This window comes from Sitodiplosis mosellana, unplaced genomic scaffold (assembly GCF_009176505.1).
Source record: "Sitodiplosis mosellana isolate CC-2019 unplaced genomic scaffold, AAFC_SMos_1.0 Smas_scaffold_6056, whole genome shotgun sequence".
NCBI classification, from domain to species: Eukaryota; Metazoa; Arthropoda; class Insecta; order Diptera; family Cecidomyiidae; genus Sitodiplosis; species Sitodiplosis mosellana.
Window position 1 is genome coordinate 133,435 of NW_022601297.1, and position 17,281 is coordinate 150,715.

The following is a 17,281-nucleotide window of genomic DNA, read 5'->3' on the forward strand; positions in this document are numbered from 1 at the left end:
AAACTACTCGCTCCAAACTACTCATATATGATATGTGAATATTCTCATTGTGAAGCTCCAAAGGTTGAGTCCATCGAAAGAGACCAAACTTCGGTTAATTTTTACATTTCTTAGTACTTTTATTTAGTTTCAAGCTTCGTCACGGGCATTCAGTGTCCCAAACACGACCATAGGGTTAATATAGGTAATGTTAGTGGCTATAGCGGTAGGAAATCACATTTTCTTTGATTTGGGTGAAGGGATTCTCGATATCTTGATTTTTTGAAGACTTGCACCGAACAGGTGATCTCCTTGTTACTAAGTTCTTTGCCTCATATTGGTCATCAATTTTCGCGTTTTTGCCATGTTGGGTGACTATTTTGTTGATGACTCAATTGGCGTTTTTTTTTCAAGAATGGTCGATTAAATAATAAGGGTGTTAAAAGGTAATGTTATTGATTCTTAAAAGTGAGTCCCGCAATTATGTGTTCCACTGTGTAATGATAGGAAAAGGAGTCAAAGGAGATCTGAAAGAAGAGGGCGAGATGAATTTCGACTTTGACTTCTTTTGTCTATCGTTGACCTATGAATTACTTTTAAAGGGGACATTGATACACCTATATGCGGCACATCGAAGATCATGTGCTACAATGCAGCCGAGGGTAAATTGATGAAGAAACATTTTGCTGAAGGCACCAGAGATATTGCTGATGTCAGTGGAGGGTGTGACTGTTTGCCGGCGTGCACATCGATAACATATGATGCGGAGACCACCCAGTCGAAATACAATTGGGACGATGAATTTGAAGCACTAACACAACAACCTAAAACTTTGTTTAACTTATCCGAAAAGTATGTTCAAGAAATAATTTAAAACGACCGGTTTTTTTCACGATGTGCTATGTTGTTTTCAGGGTTGTAAAAGACAGTCGTCTATTCATATTCTTCAAGCAGCGACAATTTATTGCATTGAAACAATCTGAATACTATAGTACCATTGGATTTTTGGCCAACTGTGGTGGTTTACTGAGTTTGTTCATGGGAATATCATTCATGAGTATCATTGAGATTATTTACTATTCGACACTTCGATTGGGCTATGCACTGTGTATACGCAAAATGCACATGAGAAAAAAAGTTGTATCCATTTTGAAGAATATTCCCAAAATCACAATTATCAAACCAGCAGAAGAGCCTTCAAATACCACAAGCAACGATTTAAAACGGAGCAACGCATCCAATATAACATCAGCAACTGGTTTTCACCAGAAGATTAAGTGTGTGTTCAGAGAGTTTTTGTCAAACAGCACCATCCATGGTATGCGGTATTTTTCGGAGCCAAGTCGTCATTGGGCCGAAAGGTGTGTAGAGTACTTTCATCTAGTAAAATTATAGAAGTATCAATTTGACATATTGGTTTTTACCTCAAACAGAATTTGGTGGATGATTTCGTTCGCATTGTTGATATACTTTTGCGCAAATATGATACAAAAAGTGTGGATGAAATGGGACGAGAATCCAGTAATTGTCACATTTGCCGATAAGATGACTCCAATATCGAAAATTTCGTTCCCGACAGTGACAATTTGTCCAGAAATCAAAATTCAATTTGAAAAATTAGACTTCAAGAACACTTACTACATGCTCACACACAACGAAACTATTTCAAAAGAAAGGTACATGCTGATAACATAATCAGAATAAAAAGTCTAACCTACGTAAGATGAGCTTTTCCGCACATGTCGTACAAATTATGTGATCCGACTTCTGTTAATATCTTCGAAACCATTTTTATATCAGCTGATATAGTCCAGTGTTGACCATAGAGCTCTTAATTTACAAATTGAAATTTCCATTCTAGACTATCATACTTTTAACAACTTAGTGATACCAGGTAGGGTTGATTCAAGGTGGGAATTGATTCTTCGTCAGAAGATAGGTGAACATGGTTGTGTATTTTATAGGGCTTGAGGGTTTGTCTATGCTTCATAAACTACTTTGTATGTATAGTGCGATTTTTTGAGTTCAAATTTTCCATATAAAAATGCTCATTAAAGGAAATTGAGTATTCTAATGTTATCAAACCCCATTATTTTCATGAAAAAATAACTGTTTCCTATGTCGGCCATTCCACACGAAATCAGGGAAGAGTTGCAATGTGAGGTCGCCGAATTGGCTGAAAATTGGCTTGGAGTCTTGTTTCCGATAGAAAAAGAGAAAACCAAAATCTCAGGCCTAAAAGTGGCCCGCCTTTCTGGTTAACTCAGTCAGTGTGAATTTTTGGAAAAATTGAAAAAATCGAAATAAAGGGTTTGCGCCAACTAAAATCTAACTGTGAAGTAGTTGACACATTGCCAAACCTATGGTACCGTTGGAAAGGGAATCGATGGGGCTACAAAATCCGCCTGTAATCTATCCTCTATGGCCCCATTGGAACCTCCAAAAATGGGTTCAAAGTATAAAATGTTAAATATCTCAAAATAGTGGGGTTTTTTGGCATATTTTTTTTGCGTCAAAAGATAGCCCATGTTACGCCGCTTCAGATGGGAAAATAAAATTTCGTGTAACACCATGGTTAAATCCGTGTAATTGGCCTCGGCAGGTGAATCATATGTCATTTTTCAGCGTTTTTGTGGGAAAAATGGTCGAAAATGGCCTCTTACGACATTTTGATATGGAAAAACTGCTATTTTTTCGTCAAAATACATGAAAAAACGACCTTTTTCACATCGGTTTACCTATAAATTTGGTCCGAAACTGACTTTTTTTCATAGAACAAACGAATGGTCGAAATCTGCTTACAAAATCACATTTGTGGCATAAAAAACCCACCTATAATGGGCTGTCATGATTCTATTTCCACGTAATTTTTGACGGAAAATCGATTGAGACCCATCTCAATCCTATCTGATGGGTCTAAAAGGTCGAAAAATGACCCTGCTTCAGAGGATGTTTTCAACTCGCAATAAAAACACTTTTTTTGCTTCGAAAATTCCCCATTCTGCATTCAATCGTGAATGGCTTTTATTTTCTAGCGAAACAAATGAAAATATTCCAATTTGGGCTCAATTCAGCGTTTTATGTAGAAATTGTTCTGAAAAACGGTCATTTTGTATGGGAGGTATCTTAAATTTGCGTAATTCAATAATTTTACGTTAGAAAACTCCTATTTATTTTCGAAAATAATGGGGGCCTGTGAACAATAAAACACCCATTTTGTTGTATTTTGGTCTCAAATCGACTTTGTCATCGAAAAAATCACTCAAAATGGAGATTTTACATATAAAACGCTGAATTGAGCCAAAAATGGTAAGCAAATTGGTGTATTTTCATTTGTTTCGCTAGAAAATAAAAGCCATTCACGATTGAATGCAGAATAGGGAATTTTTGAAGCAAAAAAAGTGTTTTTATTGCGAGTTGAAAACATCCTCTGAAGCAGGGTCATTTTTCGACCTTTTAGACCCATCAGATAGGATTGAGATGGGTCTCAATCGATTTTCCGTCAAAAATTACGTGGAAATAGAATCATGACAGCCCATTATAGGTGGGTTTTCTATGCCACAAATGTGATTTTGTAAGCAGATTTCGACCATTCGTTTGTTCTATGAAGAAAAGTCAGTTTCGGACCAAATTTATAGGAAAACCGATGTGAAAAAGATCGTTTTTTCATGTATTTTGACGAAAAAATAGCAGTTTTTTCATATCAAAATGTCGTAAGAGGCCATTTTCGACCATTTTTCCCACAAAAACGCTGAAAAATGACATATGATTCACCTGCCGAGGCCAATTACACGGATTTAACCCGGAAAGTCCCAGAACTTTTTTTTTCGAATTTTTCGATGAAAATTTCAGGGATTGTAGATTTTGGGGCGTAGATTCCGAAAAAATAGGTGGTTTGAATTTTCCGGGCCGGAAAAACTTTTTATGGCGATTTTCCGGCTGTTACCATATGGTAACGCTGGGACCTCTAGGGTCCGTGTCAAGGTGAACAAAAACATTTTTTTTTTCAACGGAAAATCATGAAGTATATGAACGGAAAAGCATGAAAACGCGTTTTTATTTATTTTGAAATACAAAGAAATAATTTTGAATAGTATTGAAATGAAATATACGAAAAAAAATGAAAGAAAAAAGTTATTCAGCTTGTGGTGTGGCACTACGAGACCGATTGCTGGTAGATGGTGTGCCGCTACGAGTAAGGTATCCTGCGAAACATGACACACACAGACCAACATTGCATTTCATGCAAATTGTGCGACCAACAGATTTGCATGTGTCGCCAACGCAACGCCGTCTTGTCGGGCTTGGAGCGACAAAGTGATTTTTCCCATCGAACCGAAGGCTCCGAGTGATGTCTTCCTCACGTCGCTGTTTTCGCGGACCAGTTTGAATCGGAGGCGAACCATAATGTTTGCAATAGTATGTTGAAATTTCACGTTTGAAATCGAGCTGAGAGAGAACTTTTGTGCCGCGTTGCAATTGCCAAGCGTTATTCACAGCTACATCGATGAGCCAAGGGAATATTGAAGCCCACCACTTTTTCCCACGATAGCCAATGCGATGGTTGTTCACATTTTGATCCAAGCGATCAACACCAGCCATGTATTAGTTGTATTCCGTTACGGAGCATGGTCGAACAACATTTACTCGGCCTCCAGCTTGTTTGGAATAACGTGCCGCGTTTGATGTTGGCACAGATCCAAAACATGTCGAAGCGACAGCAACAACGGAATTGTCGACCCATTGTGTCACTCTAATGCCGGTTTGCTGCATTTTGACGGCCTCAATGGTGCCACGTGGTTTCTTTTTGAACACCTTTTTACTCGTGACTGGACAACTTGCAACGATCCGATTTTCTCGCATTGTTCCTGTGCCATTGTAGCCATTGGCTTTCAGATATGCAAGCAATGGAAAACCAGTGAAAAAATTATCGAAGAAGAATCCAAACGGCAATCCTTTCAATTCATCGGGGAAGTCGTCAATCATGGACAAAAGTGGCGCCGATATTTTGCCAAATCTCTTTTCGTACTTCGGGTTTGATCGCGGGTTCGAGCCTTGGTAAATTTCGAAATTTACCAAATAACCAGACGGTGTGCACTGAGACCAAACTTTATAGCCGAAACGAATGGGCTTGCCTTTGATGAATTGCTTGCAGCCATGTTTACCATAATAAGCGATCATGCTTTCGTCATACGATAGATTTCAACTGATTGCGAGACAATGCGTCGACTGTACCTCCTTCATTCTCATTTGCCTCGTCTTCACCACTCACATTACCGTCATCTCCGGGTGGTTCAATGTAAATTCCATCAATATCTCGCATGAAATTATCTCCTTCTTCTTCGTCAATTAGCTGTTTCAAATAATTGACGGCATCTTTCAATGATAATTTTCTGTTTGAAATGTAAAAAAAAAAACACAAGAACATACAAGTGTATGCATGAGAAAATGCGTGGAAAAAATTTTTTTTTGTTCACCTCAACACGGACCCTAGAGGTCCCAACGTTACCATATGGTAACGCATCATTTTGAAGGATTCTAACGACACGAAAATATTTTCGATGTACATAAAACTTGTTTGATTCTTAAAATTTATGTCTCTAGCTATCGTTTGATATCAACACCGTGTAACAAATTTCAACTTTTTCTTCTGCACATGAGAAATTCCGATTGCTTGTTTTAGAGGACCAAAAACCAAGCACTTTTGCATCATTAGTTTGTTCGAAACCACGTCTAGACTTTTTTTTATCGACACATATAAGACAAATTTCAGGCCAAAATGAGCAAATCACAAACATGAGCTTCGGTTTGACAGGTAAAAGCAAATAATTTCTAAATTTTCTGCCTTTCAACATCTAGTATGATCCTTTACAAACATTTTGGATACTTACATGACCAAATCGAGTGATGTTTTCACATATTTCTGGCCGCATATTTGGTTGGTTCGAATTCGACTCTGAAAGAATCGACTTTTGGCCAAAAATCCTTAAGTATAGGCTTTTCAGGGATGGTCTCTTGGCGCAAAGTTATTTTTTCTCGAAAATATGGGAAGTCTACCCAGACAAAAACTCTCAAAATTGACTTTTCGAGGTACCTCCCGAACAAAAGTTACGTTTTTAATGCATTTTGCTATGAAAATATCATTTTTTGTTCGGGAGGTACCCCAAAAATCATTTATAAGAGATTCTGTGTGGGAAGATTCCCAATATTTCTCGAAAAAATTAATTTTTTACTAAGAAACTCATCCAAATAGTGTATTTTTGGGGTACCTCCCGAACAAAAAATGTTATTTTCATAGCAAAATGCATGAAAAACGTAACTTTTGTTCGGGAGGTACCTCGAAAATACACTATTTGGATGAGTTTCTTAGTAAAAAATTAATTTTTTCGAGAAATATTGGGAATCTTCCCACACAGAATCTCTTATAAATGATTTTTGGGGTACCTCCCGAACAAAAAATGATATTTTCATAGCAAAATGCATTAAAAACGTAACTTTTGTTCGGGAGGTACCTCGAAAAGTCAATTTTGAGAGATTTGGTCTGGGTAGACTCCCCATATTTTCGAGAAAAAATAACTTTGCGCTAAGATACTATCCCTAAAAAGCCTATATTTAAGGATTTTTGGCCAAAAGTCGATTCTTTCAGAGTTGAATTCGAACCAACCAAATATGCGGTCAGAAATATGTGAAAACATCACTCGATTTGGTCATGTAAGTACCCAAAATGTTTGTAAAGGATCATACTAGTTGTTCAAAGGCAGAAAAGGTAGAAATCATTTGCCTTTACCTGTCAAATCGATGCTTATGTTTGTGATTTGCTCATTTTGACCTGAAATTTGTCTTATATTGTCGATAAAAAAAAATCTAGACGTGGTTTCGAACAAACTAATGATGCAAAGGTGCTTGGTTTTTGGTCCTCTAAAACAAGCAATCGGAATTTCTCATGTGCAGAAACATGTGTTGCACGGTGAAGTTTATCGAATTCTGATAATAAATATTGAAAATATATCACGACTTACTTCGACATGTCTGCGAAAATCGATTTTTTTCCACTTTCCAAAAAAAAAAAATTTTTCTCTGGCTCACACTCGAACACATACTGACGTTTGCTTATAACAATGGAAAGCGGCATTTTTTGCCAACCTAAAAATCCTTAACTTGTCATATTTGGTTGCGTTCGTGACGAGCTAGCCATCAAAAAGTCGACCAACCTTTTGCGTTACCATATAGTAACGTTGGGACCTCCCGGGTTAACCATGGTGTTACACGAAATTTTATTTTCCCATCTGAAGCGGCGTAACATGGGCTATCTTTTGACGCAAAAAAACATGTCAAAAAAACCCCACTATTTTGAGATATTTAACATTTTATACTTTATATTGGCAATGTGTCAACTACTTCACAGTTAGATTTTAGTTGGCGCAAACCCTTTTTTTCGATTTTTTCAATTTTTCCAAAAATTCACACTGGGTTAACTCAGAAAGGCCACTTTTAGGCCTGAGATTTTGGTTTTCTCTTTTTCTATCGGAAACAAGACTTCAAGCCAATTTTCAGCCAATTCGGCGACCTCACATTGCAACTCTTCCCTGATTTCGTGTGGAATGGCCGATGTATAGAACTCCACAAAATAGGTCTTTTTCCATTATTTCTTATACTGAAATGCGGTTTTTCAAAGAATTTAGAACAAAAGTAAAAATTTGATACAAAAGTCCCAAGAAAGTAGGTGTTCTGTTATTCCAGGACCACTATTGTTTTCGTAGATAAAAACTAGAGTTTGTATGATGAAACCTCTGAATTGTATTCATTTCTCGTACCTTCAAAATGAAGTTTCCATTTCGAGTGTAAAATATCGCGAGTTAAAAACATGATCTCAATGTATCAGATTTTTCGACCACCAATATCTTATATAAGATATTAAGATAAGATAAGATAGATAGTATCTATTATCTTATCTAGATAATTTTTCAAAAATGTCGAAAATCTTATCTATTATCTTTTCAGTTTTTTTTTCGACTATCTATCTGTCGTCTTTTAGATAAAAATTAAGATATTCATCAAGTAATTGTATCAGAGATTCGATTGATACCAAATGATGATTCACACTACAGATTTGTCCTACTTGTTGAAAAAATATACACATCCCATTTATAGAAAAAAATACACTTCAAAATCAAGGTAAATCACGTAAATCTTCCAACTGAAATTTTTTGTTGATTGGGATATTTTTGGCCAATTTTCGTGCATTTTTCACAGAACAAAAAAAAATTGAAAAAAATTCATCAAATTAACATATGAATAAAGAATGATATATTTCTAAAAAGATTATCTTAAGATAGCTCAAAGATATCTATCTTTTTCGGAAAAAAGATAAATTCAAAAAAGATATCTAGATAGATTTGGACATTTTTGAGATTATCTCGTTTTTATCTAGATATTTTTTCTGGGACAGAACCAAACGCTGGCTGATACTGAAAATCGATTTCTTGTCGAAAACCGGGTAGATATAGAGTTCTCAATAATATTTATGAGGTGGTTTGTCTTTGAATTTTTACCGATTTTTTATGCAAAGTAGGACCATTTGGAAGAATTTCGAAAGTTTTACAATTTACATATATAACACACAGTTTTGACACTCAAGTGATGGAAAATGGCTGTTTTAATCTTCTGGGACTCCCAATATTTTGATAGAATAATAGCAGTTTGACATATACAGTCTGTCTAGTTATAGACGATAAGGGAAAACGATGTTCAAATTTGAATATATTTAAATAGGCTTTTTGGTGTGGTCAGATGCGACTCTAACCTCGGTCGCAAACTGCATTTGACAGATGTAAAGTCACATTGGTGCTCTTATTTTAATTGAAAACATGAATTCGGAATACTATACTAAACGTTTTGAAGCAGTTTTCCTGCATTTGCATCCACGCGGGCCAAAATTATCGCTTACAGCGACCGCCCGATACATTAAAAAGACGGTGCCATTCGTCCAGCGTTGGGTAGATCAATATAAACGTGAAAAAAATGTGAACGACCAGCCAAACATTAAGCCCAACCGAGCATCCACGCCGAAGCAAGATCAGCATATTGCTAAGGTTTTCGATCAAAACCCAGGTTTGTCGTTGCGTCAGGGGGTACAACGACTACGTCGATCAAATATCAACGTTTCAAGAGAGACACTGCGAAAGAGATTAGGTAAAATGTCGTTAAAGTATCGCTCCACAATGAAAAAACCTCTTTTGAAACCAGAACATATCGAAAAACGACTACAATGGGCAACCGAAAATTTGGACACTGATTGGAGCAAAGTTATATACACAGATGAATCATCGTTTTGGTTGTCGAATTCCCTCACCCATACTTGGTGCACACGCGAAAAAAGAACGGTGGTTCGCACGGTTAAGCATCCGCAAAAGGTGCATGTGTATGGAGCCTTCTGTGAAGCCGGTTTTGGTAAATTAACCGTGTTTACTGGTATCCTAGAGAAGTATCGAATGCGCCAGTTGTACAAATCGACATTGCTCCCCACCGCCAAGAAGTTCTATGGCAACGATACGTCGAAATGGATTCTACAAGAAGACAACGACCCAAAACACAAAAGTCGTTTATGTACTGCTTGGAAAGAGGAAAATGGGATTCAACAGATGGATTGGCCGGCTCAATCTCCAGACTGCAATCCGATTGAAAACGTTTGGTCCATCATGAAGCAGAGACTCAAAGGCAAACATATTCGAAGCACAAAACATCTCACTTTGTTCTTGAAGCGCCAGTGGGACAGCCTTTCGCGAGAATATGCTGAAAATTTGAGCAAAAGTATGCCTTCACGCTGTGCCCGTGTTATCGAAAAACAAGGCGAATGGATTAACTATTGGATTGTTTGCGACCGAGCTGAAGGCTCAATAAAAATATCTCGAAAGAGAAATTTGAAAAATTCTTGTGTTTTCACTTAGATATCTCTTATCGTCTATAACTAGACAGACTGTATATCTGATAATAACTGGATGTTTTTATCCATTTTTCTAATGTAGGCTTACGCGAATGATGGCTGCGTTGCAAATTTGTGATATGTTGTATTTCGAAAACATGAGGCAGAATTTTACGGACGATAGCGTTTTGGATACAATAAAAGACATCGCCCTACCTCTCGATAGTACCGTATCAACCTGCAAATGGCGTAATCGAAATTGTAGTTGCAACAGACTCTATCAGCCCGTTTTGACGGACGAAGGACTTTGCTATACATTTAATGCTCTCAATTCAAGGGATATTTACACAAAGAAGTATGCCACTCTTTCAATTTCAATACACATATTGAATTGTCAATAGCCTGCTTCATTTTTCGAACTTTCTACCAATAACAGAATGGCACCGAACTTGATGACTTTCGAAGACAAGACAAGTGCAAGACTCGAAGAAGGTTATGATGACATCAACGAGAATAAAAACCAGTTCTATCCATACCGAGTCAATGGTGCAGGCCCAAGAACTGGATTAACTACGGAATTGAAGCTATACGACCGTGATTTAGATGTTTTGTGTCGTGGATCCGTGCACGGTTTCAGAATTCTCCTTCATTCTGCGGCAGAAGTACCTCAAGTTTCAACATACTATTTTCACTTGCCACTCGAACAAGAAATTTCAGTATCCGTCAAACCACAAATAATCACAACTTCAGTCGATCTGCAGCGTTACAAACCGCATCAGCGTCAGTGCTTTTTCGGGTCAGAGCGGCAGTTACGATTTTTCAAAGTATATACTCAGCGCAATTGTGAACTAGAGTGTCACACGAATTTCACAAAAAGCGAATGCGGTTGCGTTAAATTCTCAATGCCAAGTAAGCCCAAAACCCGACGATGGATTAGACACCACTTGTTTACAAGTGGAAAATATAGTTAATCATTATAAAAGAATACTTATTAACAATTTTCACATTTCCAAAGGAGATAAAAATACTTCAATCTGTGGAATTGGTGAAGATATCATCGGATGCTTGATGGACGCTGAAGAGAAATTCTTTGAAAAAGATTTCAATGATGACTTGGCTAAAGAACAAACTACTTTGACCGGCTGCAATTGTTTACCTGCATGTAATTCAATCGATTATAACGTGGAAATTTCACAAAATGAATTCAGCAAGACAAATTTAACGCAAAATGGAATGTCCATCGAGTCATTGTATGTGTGATCCATCCCAATGGGGGATTTATACACTTGAAATAGTTCTAATAACTGTCGTTATTTTTTCCCAACATTTCAGTCAACCGTCCCGTTTGACAATTTTCTACGAGAATCATCAATTTATGGCATTGCAACGATCAGAACTCTACGGTAGAACTGACTTCCTCGCCAATTGCGGAGGAATATTGGGTCTCATTTTTGGAGCTTCTCTATTGAGCATCATCGAGATTTTCTATTATTTTACACTTCGCCTGGGCTGCTCTCTTTCGTCTCGTATGTCACAGCACGAGACTTATGTAAGAAATATGGCGGTTGCGACAGCGGAAAAGCGCGCAGTTTTGTCTCGTTTCCATTTCGTTCTTGGAGAAATTTCGGATTTCCTTGTGGATAGTTCTGTTCATGGTGTTCGGTATTTTACTGAAAAAGGACGCCATCGGACTGAAAGGTTCGACGTTCGAGTATACGTTTTTCTTTTCAAAATTATTAACAAGATTAAAGCTTTAAAGTTCTTGCCAATTGAATATTTTTTTGTTTGTTTTGAATAGAATTTTCTGGGCGATCTCTGTTGGTATATCTCTGGTGCTGTGTGTAAATTTTATTCAAGGTGTTTATATCAAATGGCAATCGAGCCCGGTTATTGTGACTTTTTCGGAAAAAGCGACGTCAGTTTCGTCGATCCCATTTCCCGCTGTAACTATTTGCCCAGAAACCAAATCTCATACGAACGAACTCAACTTCACCAAAGTCTATAATATGATCGCAGATGGAAAGAAAGACCAAGTGCCAACAGAACAGTAAGAACGAAATTTAATGTCAGTGGTAGAATAGTTGCTTTATAAAATACAATTAGTTGGCATTGTCGTTGAAATTGAAACATCACTCCAAATGATTTTGAAATGTTGATTATGCTTCGTAGAATCGTACGAATGAAGGCGATATATCAACTATGCGATGACAACTTTATCGAATCATTTGGTGAGAATTTCACAAATAAGATGTTTCTCGACATTGGTCAAACTCATGTGTCTCACTGTCGTTGGCATAATGATGAAACAGAATGTGAGTCCCTTTTCCAAATGAATCTGGTCGAAGATGGTCTCTGCTACACATTCAACGCTCTTGATTCGCGACAGATTTACACTGAAGCGTATGTGAATATTTTCAATTTTTTTCCTTTAAATTTACAAATGAATTGATGAAAATTGGTCAAATTCTAGAGTTGTGCCTGATATGATGACCATGACGAACAATCCGTCGGTCAAACATTGGAATATAGAAGACGGTTACGAAAACGTTGATAGTGATTACAACACAACATATCCGTATCGAGTGTTTGGCTCTGGATCCAACGCAGGTTTATTCACTTTACTTCATCTCAATGATAACGCTCTGGATTTTCTCTGTCGTGGGCCAATTCAGGGCTCCAAGATATTTTTGCACCATCCAGGGGAAGTACCACAACTATCGCTACGTTACTTCCGCGTTCCAATATTACACGATGTCATGATAGCAGTGAAACCGCAAATGATTATCACCGCAGAGTCCCTACGATCTTATAGCCCTACTGAACGCCAATGTTATTTCAATGGCGAACATCAATTGAAATACTTCAAAATGTACACGCAACACAATTGCGAAATGGAATGTCTGGCCAACTATACCAGAAAACATTGCGGTTGCGTCAAATTTTCAATGCCAAGTAATGACTCTTTCTCATTCTACTGATTGAATCTAATTAATGAATGCACTTTTCATCCGTTTGAAGGAGACAATGATACTCGAGTTTGTGGTTCTGACAAAATACAGTGTTGCAATAAAGCCGAGAACGCATTTCTAGAAAGACACTTATCCGGTGATTCAAATGATAGAGATTCCGAAGCCTGCAATTGTTTATCAGCCTGCGTTTTGATCAATTACGATGCAGAAATTATTCAAACGGATTTTGATAAGGCCGATTCAATCATAGCACAAAAATATGATGCGTCATCAGATGATTTAGTTGGGTATGTTCAGAGATGACTACTTTCAAATGTTATGTACATCTTGGGGTTGTAATTTGACGATATTCGGAAAACTTATGAGGTTTTTTTATTTTTCCATTTTTGAGGCATAAAAGGTATCATTTAATCGCTTGTTGAGGAGGTGAGAATGTATATTGTACAGGGTGGCCCAGATTAACTGTCGGTCTTTTTTTCTAGATTTATTTTTTGAGTACGATGCAAAGTAACTGAACTGACTGCAGAAGGGGACACATAAACACTAACACATTGTTTTTTTCTCTATTTCAGCGCGCAACCCGCTCGGTTATCAGTCTTCTTCAAGGAGCATCGATTTGTTGCTATACAACGATCCGAACTGTATGGTTATACTGACTTCTTTGCCAATTGCGGTGGGCTACTTGGTCTCTTCTTGGGAGCGTCTGTGCTGAGCGTTATTGAGTGTATTTACCATTTCACACTTCGCTTGGGCTGTTCACGTCACCTTGAACGAAAACGTACACTAAAGGAGATGGTGTTGACGGCCGAAAAAAATGAACCATCAATTTAGTCAAATTAAACTTGAGTTAACTTCGAATCGTCAAGTGCTAGGGGCTAGGATCTATATAAAATCATATTTACATAATTTTCTGACAAAATCAAATTTATTGCAAAAAAAGAGGTGGCCGAAAACGTTTTGGAGTGACTGTATGCAATTTATATGAAATATACGCAATATCCACAAAATATCTAAATTGGTATTGAAAATAAGTAAATACGTATATCGCGAATATTTTGCGGATATTGAGGTAACTCCCAAATAGAAAATGACAATTCGAGGCCAAAATACAGAAAAATTGTCACTTTTCTTCAGGAGGTACCTCAAAAAACCAATTTAAAGAATTTTCGTCTGATAAGACTCCCATTATTTTTGAGAAAAAATAACTTTTTAACACAACACCAACCGTAAAAAGTCCATATTTGGGGGACTTATTGGCCAAAAGTCGATTTTTTACTTTTCCGCACGCCCATGTCGTGAGTAAAAGTATTGTAATCACTCCAAAACTAAGGTACCCCAATAAAAACATTTTTCTATTCATTTTCGACACCAAAAAGCACGATACAGTGGTTATTTTGCTATGTTAATGTGGGTGTGTCGTACCCTGTACGCTGTGTGCTGTACCCTGTACGCTGTGTGCTGTACGCTGTACGCTGCAAAAATTTGTTAGCACGATTACTCGAACACCAGAATAGGAAATGAAATTCTGCAAGTACCAAACGTTTGTGCTTCGTTAGACTTGAAAACCATTAAATTTCCAGCCACCCCAGATGTACCCCAGGTATATTTTATCACTCCCACTCGATTTATTTTATCAAATTATTAGGGACCCAAATTTTGTTGATGGCGGAATCGTATTTGCCGCTGTACTGTTTCGACAAATTCCATAACTTTTTGCTGCCTTTGGTGATACTCTTCAATTTGTTGTCCCAAAATTTATTGCATTCTGATTTGACTGTGATGTTAATTTGCTTTTGGAGTAGATTCAATTCACTCTTCAAATGACTTTTCATCGCAATTATTTCAGATAATCATATCAGATGAAAAACCTCTAGACGAGGTTGAAATGGACGGCAAAACGCTTTAAAGCTTGACTTGAAGACTAAATTCAAAAGTCGTGACGTGATATTTTTCCTTATTGTAAATAAATTTTCACAATAGTGAATGCGAAAAACACTTTTGAACTTCGTTCCCAGTAATACAGCTTCCTAGCGTCACTCAAAATGATATCAGTCATTTTGAGTGGTAAATCCACGCACGGAGCGTCACTCCATTTCAACCTCGTCTAGAGGTTTTTCATCTGATATCACAACTTTTGCAAGGCTTTTTTTGGAAAAATTCATTTTTACCAGAAGTATGTCTATTTTAAGGTCTTATTATCAGGAAATTGCAATTTTCTGGTTAACACATTGGCATTCTAATTTCACAAGTTCTGGAGATTGCACTATCTAATTTCCACTACCATTAAAAAAGTCCCAATTTCCTCTAATTGCACATTATAAAATGCGGTAAAATATGATTAAATTTCAAAATAACCATAAAAAGAGTGTTGAAACGATTGTGGATTCTCATTATTTCATTAAATATATCAGTTCCCAACCACCAAAGCTCTGGAAAGTGCATTTTTTATGTATCCCCCGAGCAAAAGTTCAATTTCATACATTCAGATGCCAAAATGCCGATTTATGACCAAAATTACAACGAAATGGATATTCAAGTGTTCGCGGACTCCCATTATTTTCACGAAAAAATAGCATTTTTCTAAGACCAAATTGTCGTCAGAGGTCTATTTCACGTGTTTTCCGAACAAAAACATCATTTTCAGTGAAAATAGAGCAAGTTGAAAAATTCACTTCAATCCGACCTATTTTTCGACCATGAAATGCCCTCAGATCGCATTGTAACCACTTTTAATCGATTGTTCGTCGAAAATTAAGCGGATATGGCCTTTCGTGAGCTTTTTTCAGCCAGTAGAGCGTATTTTTGGCAGCAATTTCATCGTAGAATGCGACTCTTCGTACAAATTCCGTTCATTGATGAATTGCCTATGGCCAGAACTTCGAAATACGAATTTTCACGGATATATGGCATACGCCATTTTGTTGGTATGGTGGCCGGCTACAAACGCTCAGTTTTTGGTAAAACATTGTCGGGCTGATTTTTAAGAAATCGCGTTTGGTGTGAATTTTAAGGGGGTCGATTTTCCATAAAAATCGACTTTTTTCTTTTATATCACATAAACATTGGCATGTGTGTATGGAACTTTTTGAAGGTCTTCTCAAATGATACCGAGCTGACTTTACCCGATGGGCGTCTGAGTTGATCTAGTATGCGAAATAAATACTTGAAAAAATCGTATACATGCAGGCTAGTGAAGCCATAGCCAGCTCTCCTGTAATGCAAATTTCAATCTGAGGACGGGTTTTGATGTGGCCCGACACCAGCTACAGCTTGGGTATATCGACACCGGAATCTGTGGGGGTCTAAAAAGTTTCCGGACACACGAACGAACGGACGGACGCACAAATCAAAACTTTCATAAAAAATCAAGATCAAACTGCCAATGCCCATAACTTTTTCGTTTTTGGACCAATCGGGGCACTTGGACAGGCGTTGGATAGGTGGCGAGGAGGCGCTTCTCTTGGACAACTCAGACCACCCCCTTCGTAAGATATGGGTATAGATTTGAAAATTTATCGAAATTTTCCAACCGCTATATTTTTGCCTAGACCACACTTTAGGCATGGGGGATATGGTGTTTCCGACTATTTGGGCCAAGACCTTTCCAACGGTACCTAACATGCCGGCGCCCAAATAGTGTCCTGGAAAAATAGCATATTTACTGTATAAATACTCGTGACGCAAAAACTGGCATTTTTGGTATTTGGCTTGAAATGCACAGTCTATGGAGCGTCAATTGTCGGACTATCGTCCTCCGTGATAACTGTGGATGGGCTAATTATTATTATTATTATTATTATTATTTATTTACACCGCCAAATACTGGCTGAATAATAGGTAACATAGTGATGTAATACATAGGTTTTTGTATAGGGTCTTATTTTGTTTTAGGTTTATGAATAGTATAGTTATTCTCGTTTTTGCACGTAATGACTTAGGTTTAAAATGTGAGTAGATGAAAATAGGTAAAATATTAAGAACATAGGCAATAAATAGATTTGACTTGCAAACAAATAAAATAAAATACATAACATTTAAAATGACACAAATCAATAATAATAATAAATAAATAAATAATATAACTTCAATTGCTCAATGTACTGACTAGTAGCTTAAAATTTGGATAAAGTCGGTTTCTTATCTCGTCAAAATTATCTGTCGGGTGATTTGAGACTGGCCCAAGTACCAAAAGTTGAGTCGGGTAGGTTTTGTAACTTCTGTTTGAATTGATGAAGTGGAAGCGATGGATCTATGAATAGCGCTGCATAGTTAAACATCCGACATGCATTATTGAATGGGGACAGCAATGAATGGTCTGTCCTAAATGTTCCAATGCGAATAAATTCAGGATTGCGTAGAAGATTGCTAATGAAAAATAAAATGCATTTTTCTCAAATTATCAAATTTATTC

The 17,281-nt window shown here is 37.1% G+C and overlaps 2 protein-coding genes across 2 annotated transcripts; one reads left to right on the forward strand and one right to left on the reverse strand.

Moving 5' to 3' along the window:
- Positions 1–266: 266 nt before the first annotated feature.
- LOC129573300 (uncharacterized) lies at positions 267–14,012 on the forward strand. Its single transcript, XM_055453689.1, has 12 exons — positions 267–831; positions 894–1,340; positions 1,413–1,655; positions 10,005–10,256; positions 10,338–10,810; positions 10,917–11,151; positions 11,234–11,599; positions 11,700–11,948; positions 12,071–12,301; positions 12,372–12,853; positions 12,920–13,157; positions 13,443–14,012. The coding sequence occupies exons 1-12, from the start codon at positions 620–622 to the stop codon at positions 13,699–13,701; spliced, it is 3,687 nt and encodes a 1,228-aa protein (XP_055309664.1). The 5' UTR covers positions 267–619; the 3' UTR covers positions 13,702–14,012.
- On the reverse strand, positions 3,854–7,054 carry LOC129573293 (piggyBac transposable element-derived protein 3-like). Its single transcript, XM_055453682.1, has 2 exons — positions 6,999–7,054; positions 3,854–5,372 (listed from the first exon to the last, which is right to left on the reverse strand). Exon 2 carries the CDS (start codon positions 5,158–5,160, stop codon positions 4,585–4,587), a length of 576 nt encoding a protein of 191 aa, XP_055309657.1. The 5' UTR covers positions 5,161–5,372; positions 6,999–7,054; the 3' UTR covers positions 3,854–4,584.
- Positions 14,013–17,281: the final 3,269 nt, after the last annotated feature.

Excerpts from the sequence above, each read along its gene's own strand:
- LOC129573300 (XM_055453689.1), top strand. The coding sequence starts at position 620 with ATGTGCTACAATGCAGCCGAGGGTAAATTGATGAAGAAACATTTTGCT. Across the intron at positions 11,949-12,070 it reads GACCAAGTGCCAACAGAACA|AATCGTACGAATGAAGGCGA; the intron begins GTAAGAACGAAA and ends TATGCTTCGTAG. Across the intron at positions 13,158-13,442 it reads TCATCAGATGATTTAGTTGG|CGCGCAACCCGCTCGGTTAT; the intron begins GTATGTTCAGAG and ends TCTCTATTTCAG.
- LOC129573293 (XM_055453682.1), bottom strand. The coding sequence starts at position 5,160 with ATGATCGCTTATTATGGTAAACATGGCTGCAAGCAATTCATCAAAGGC.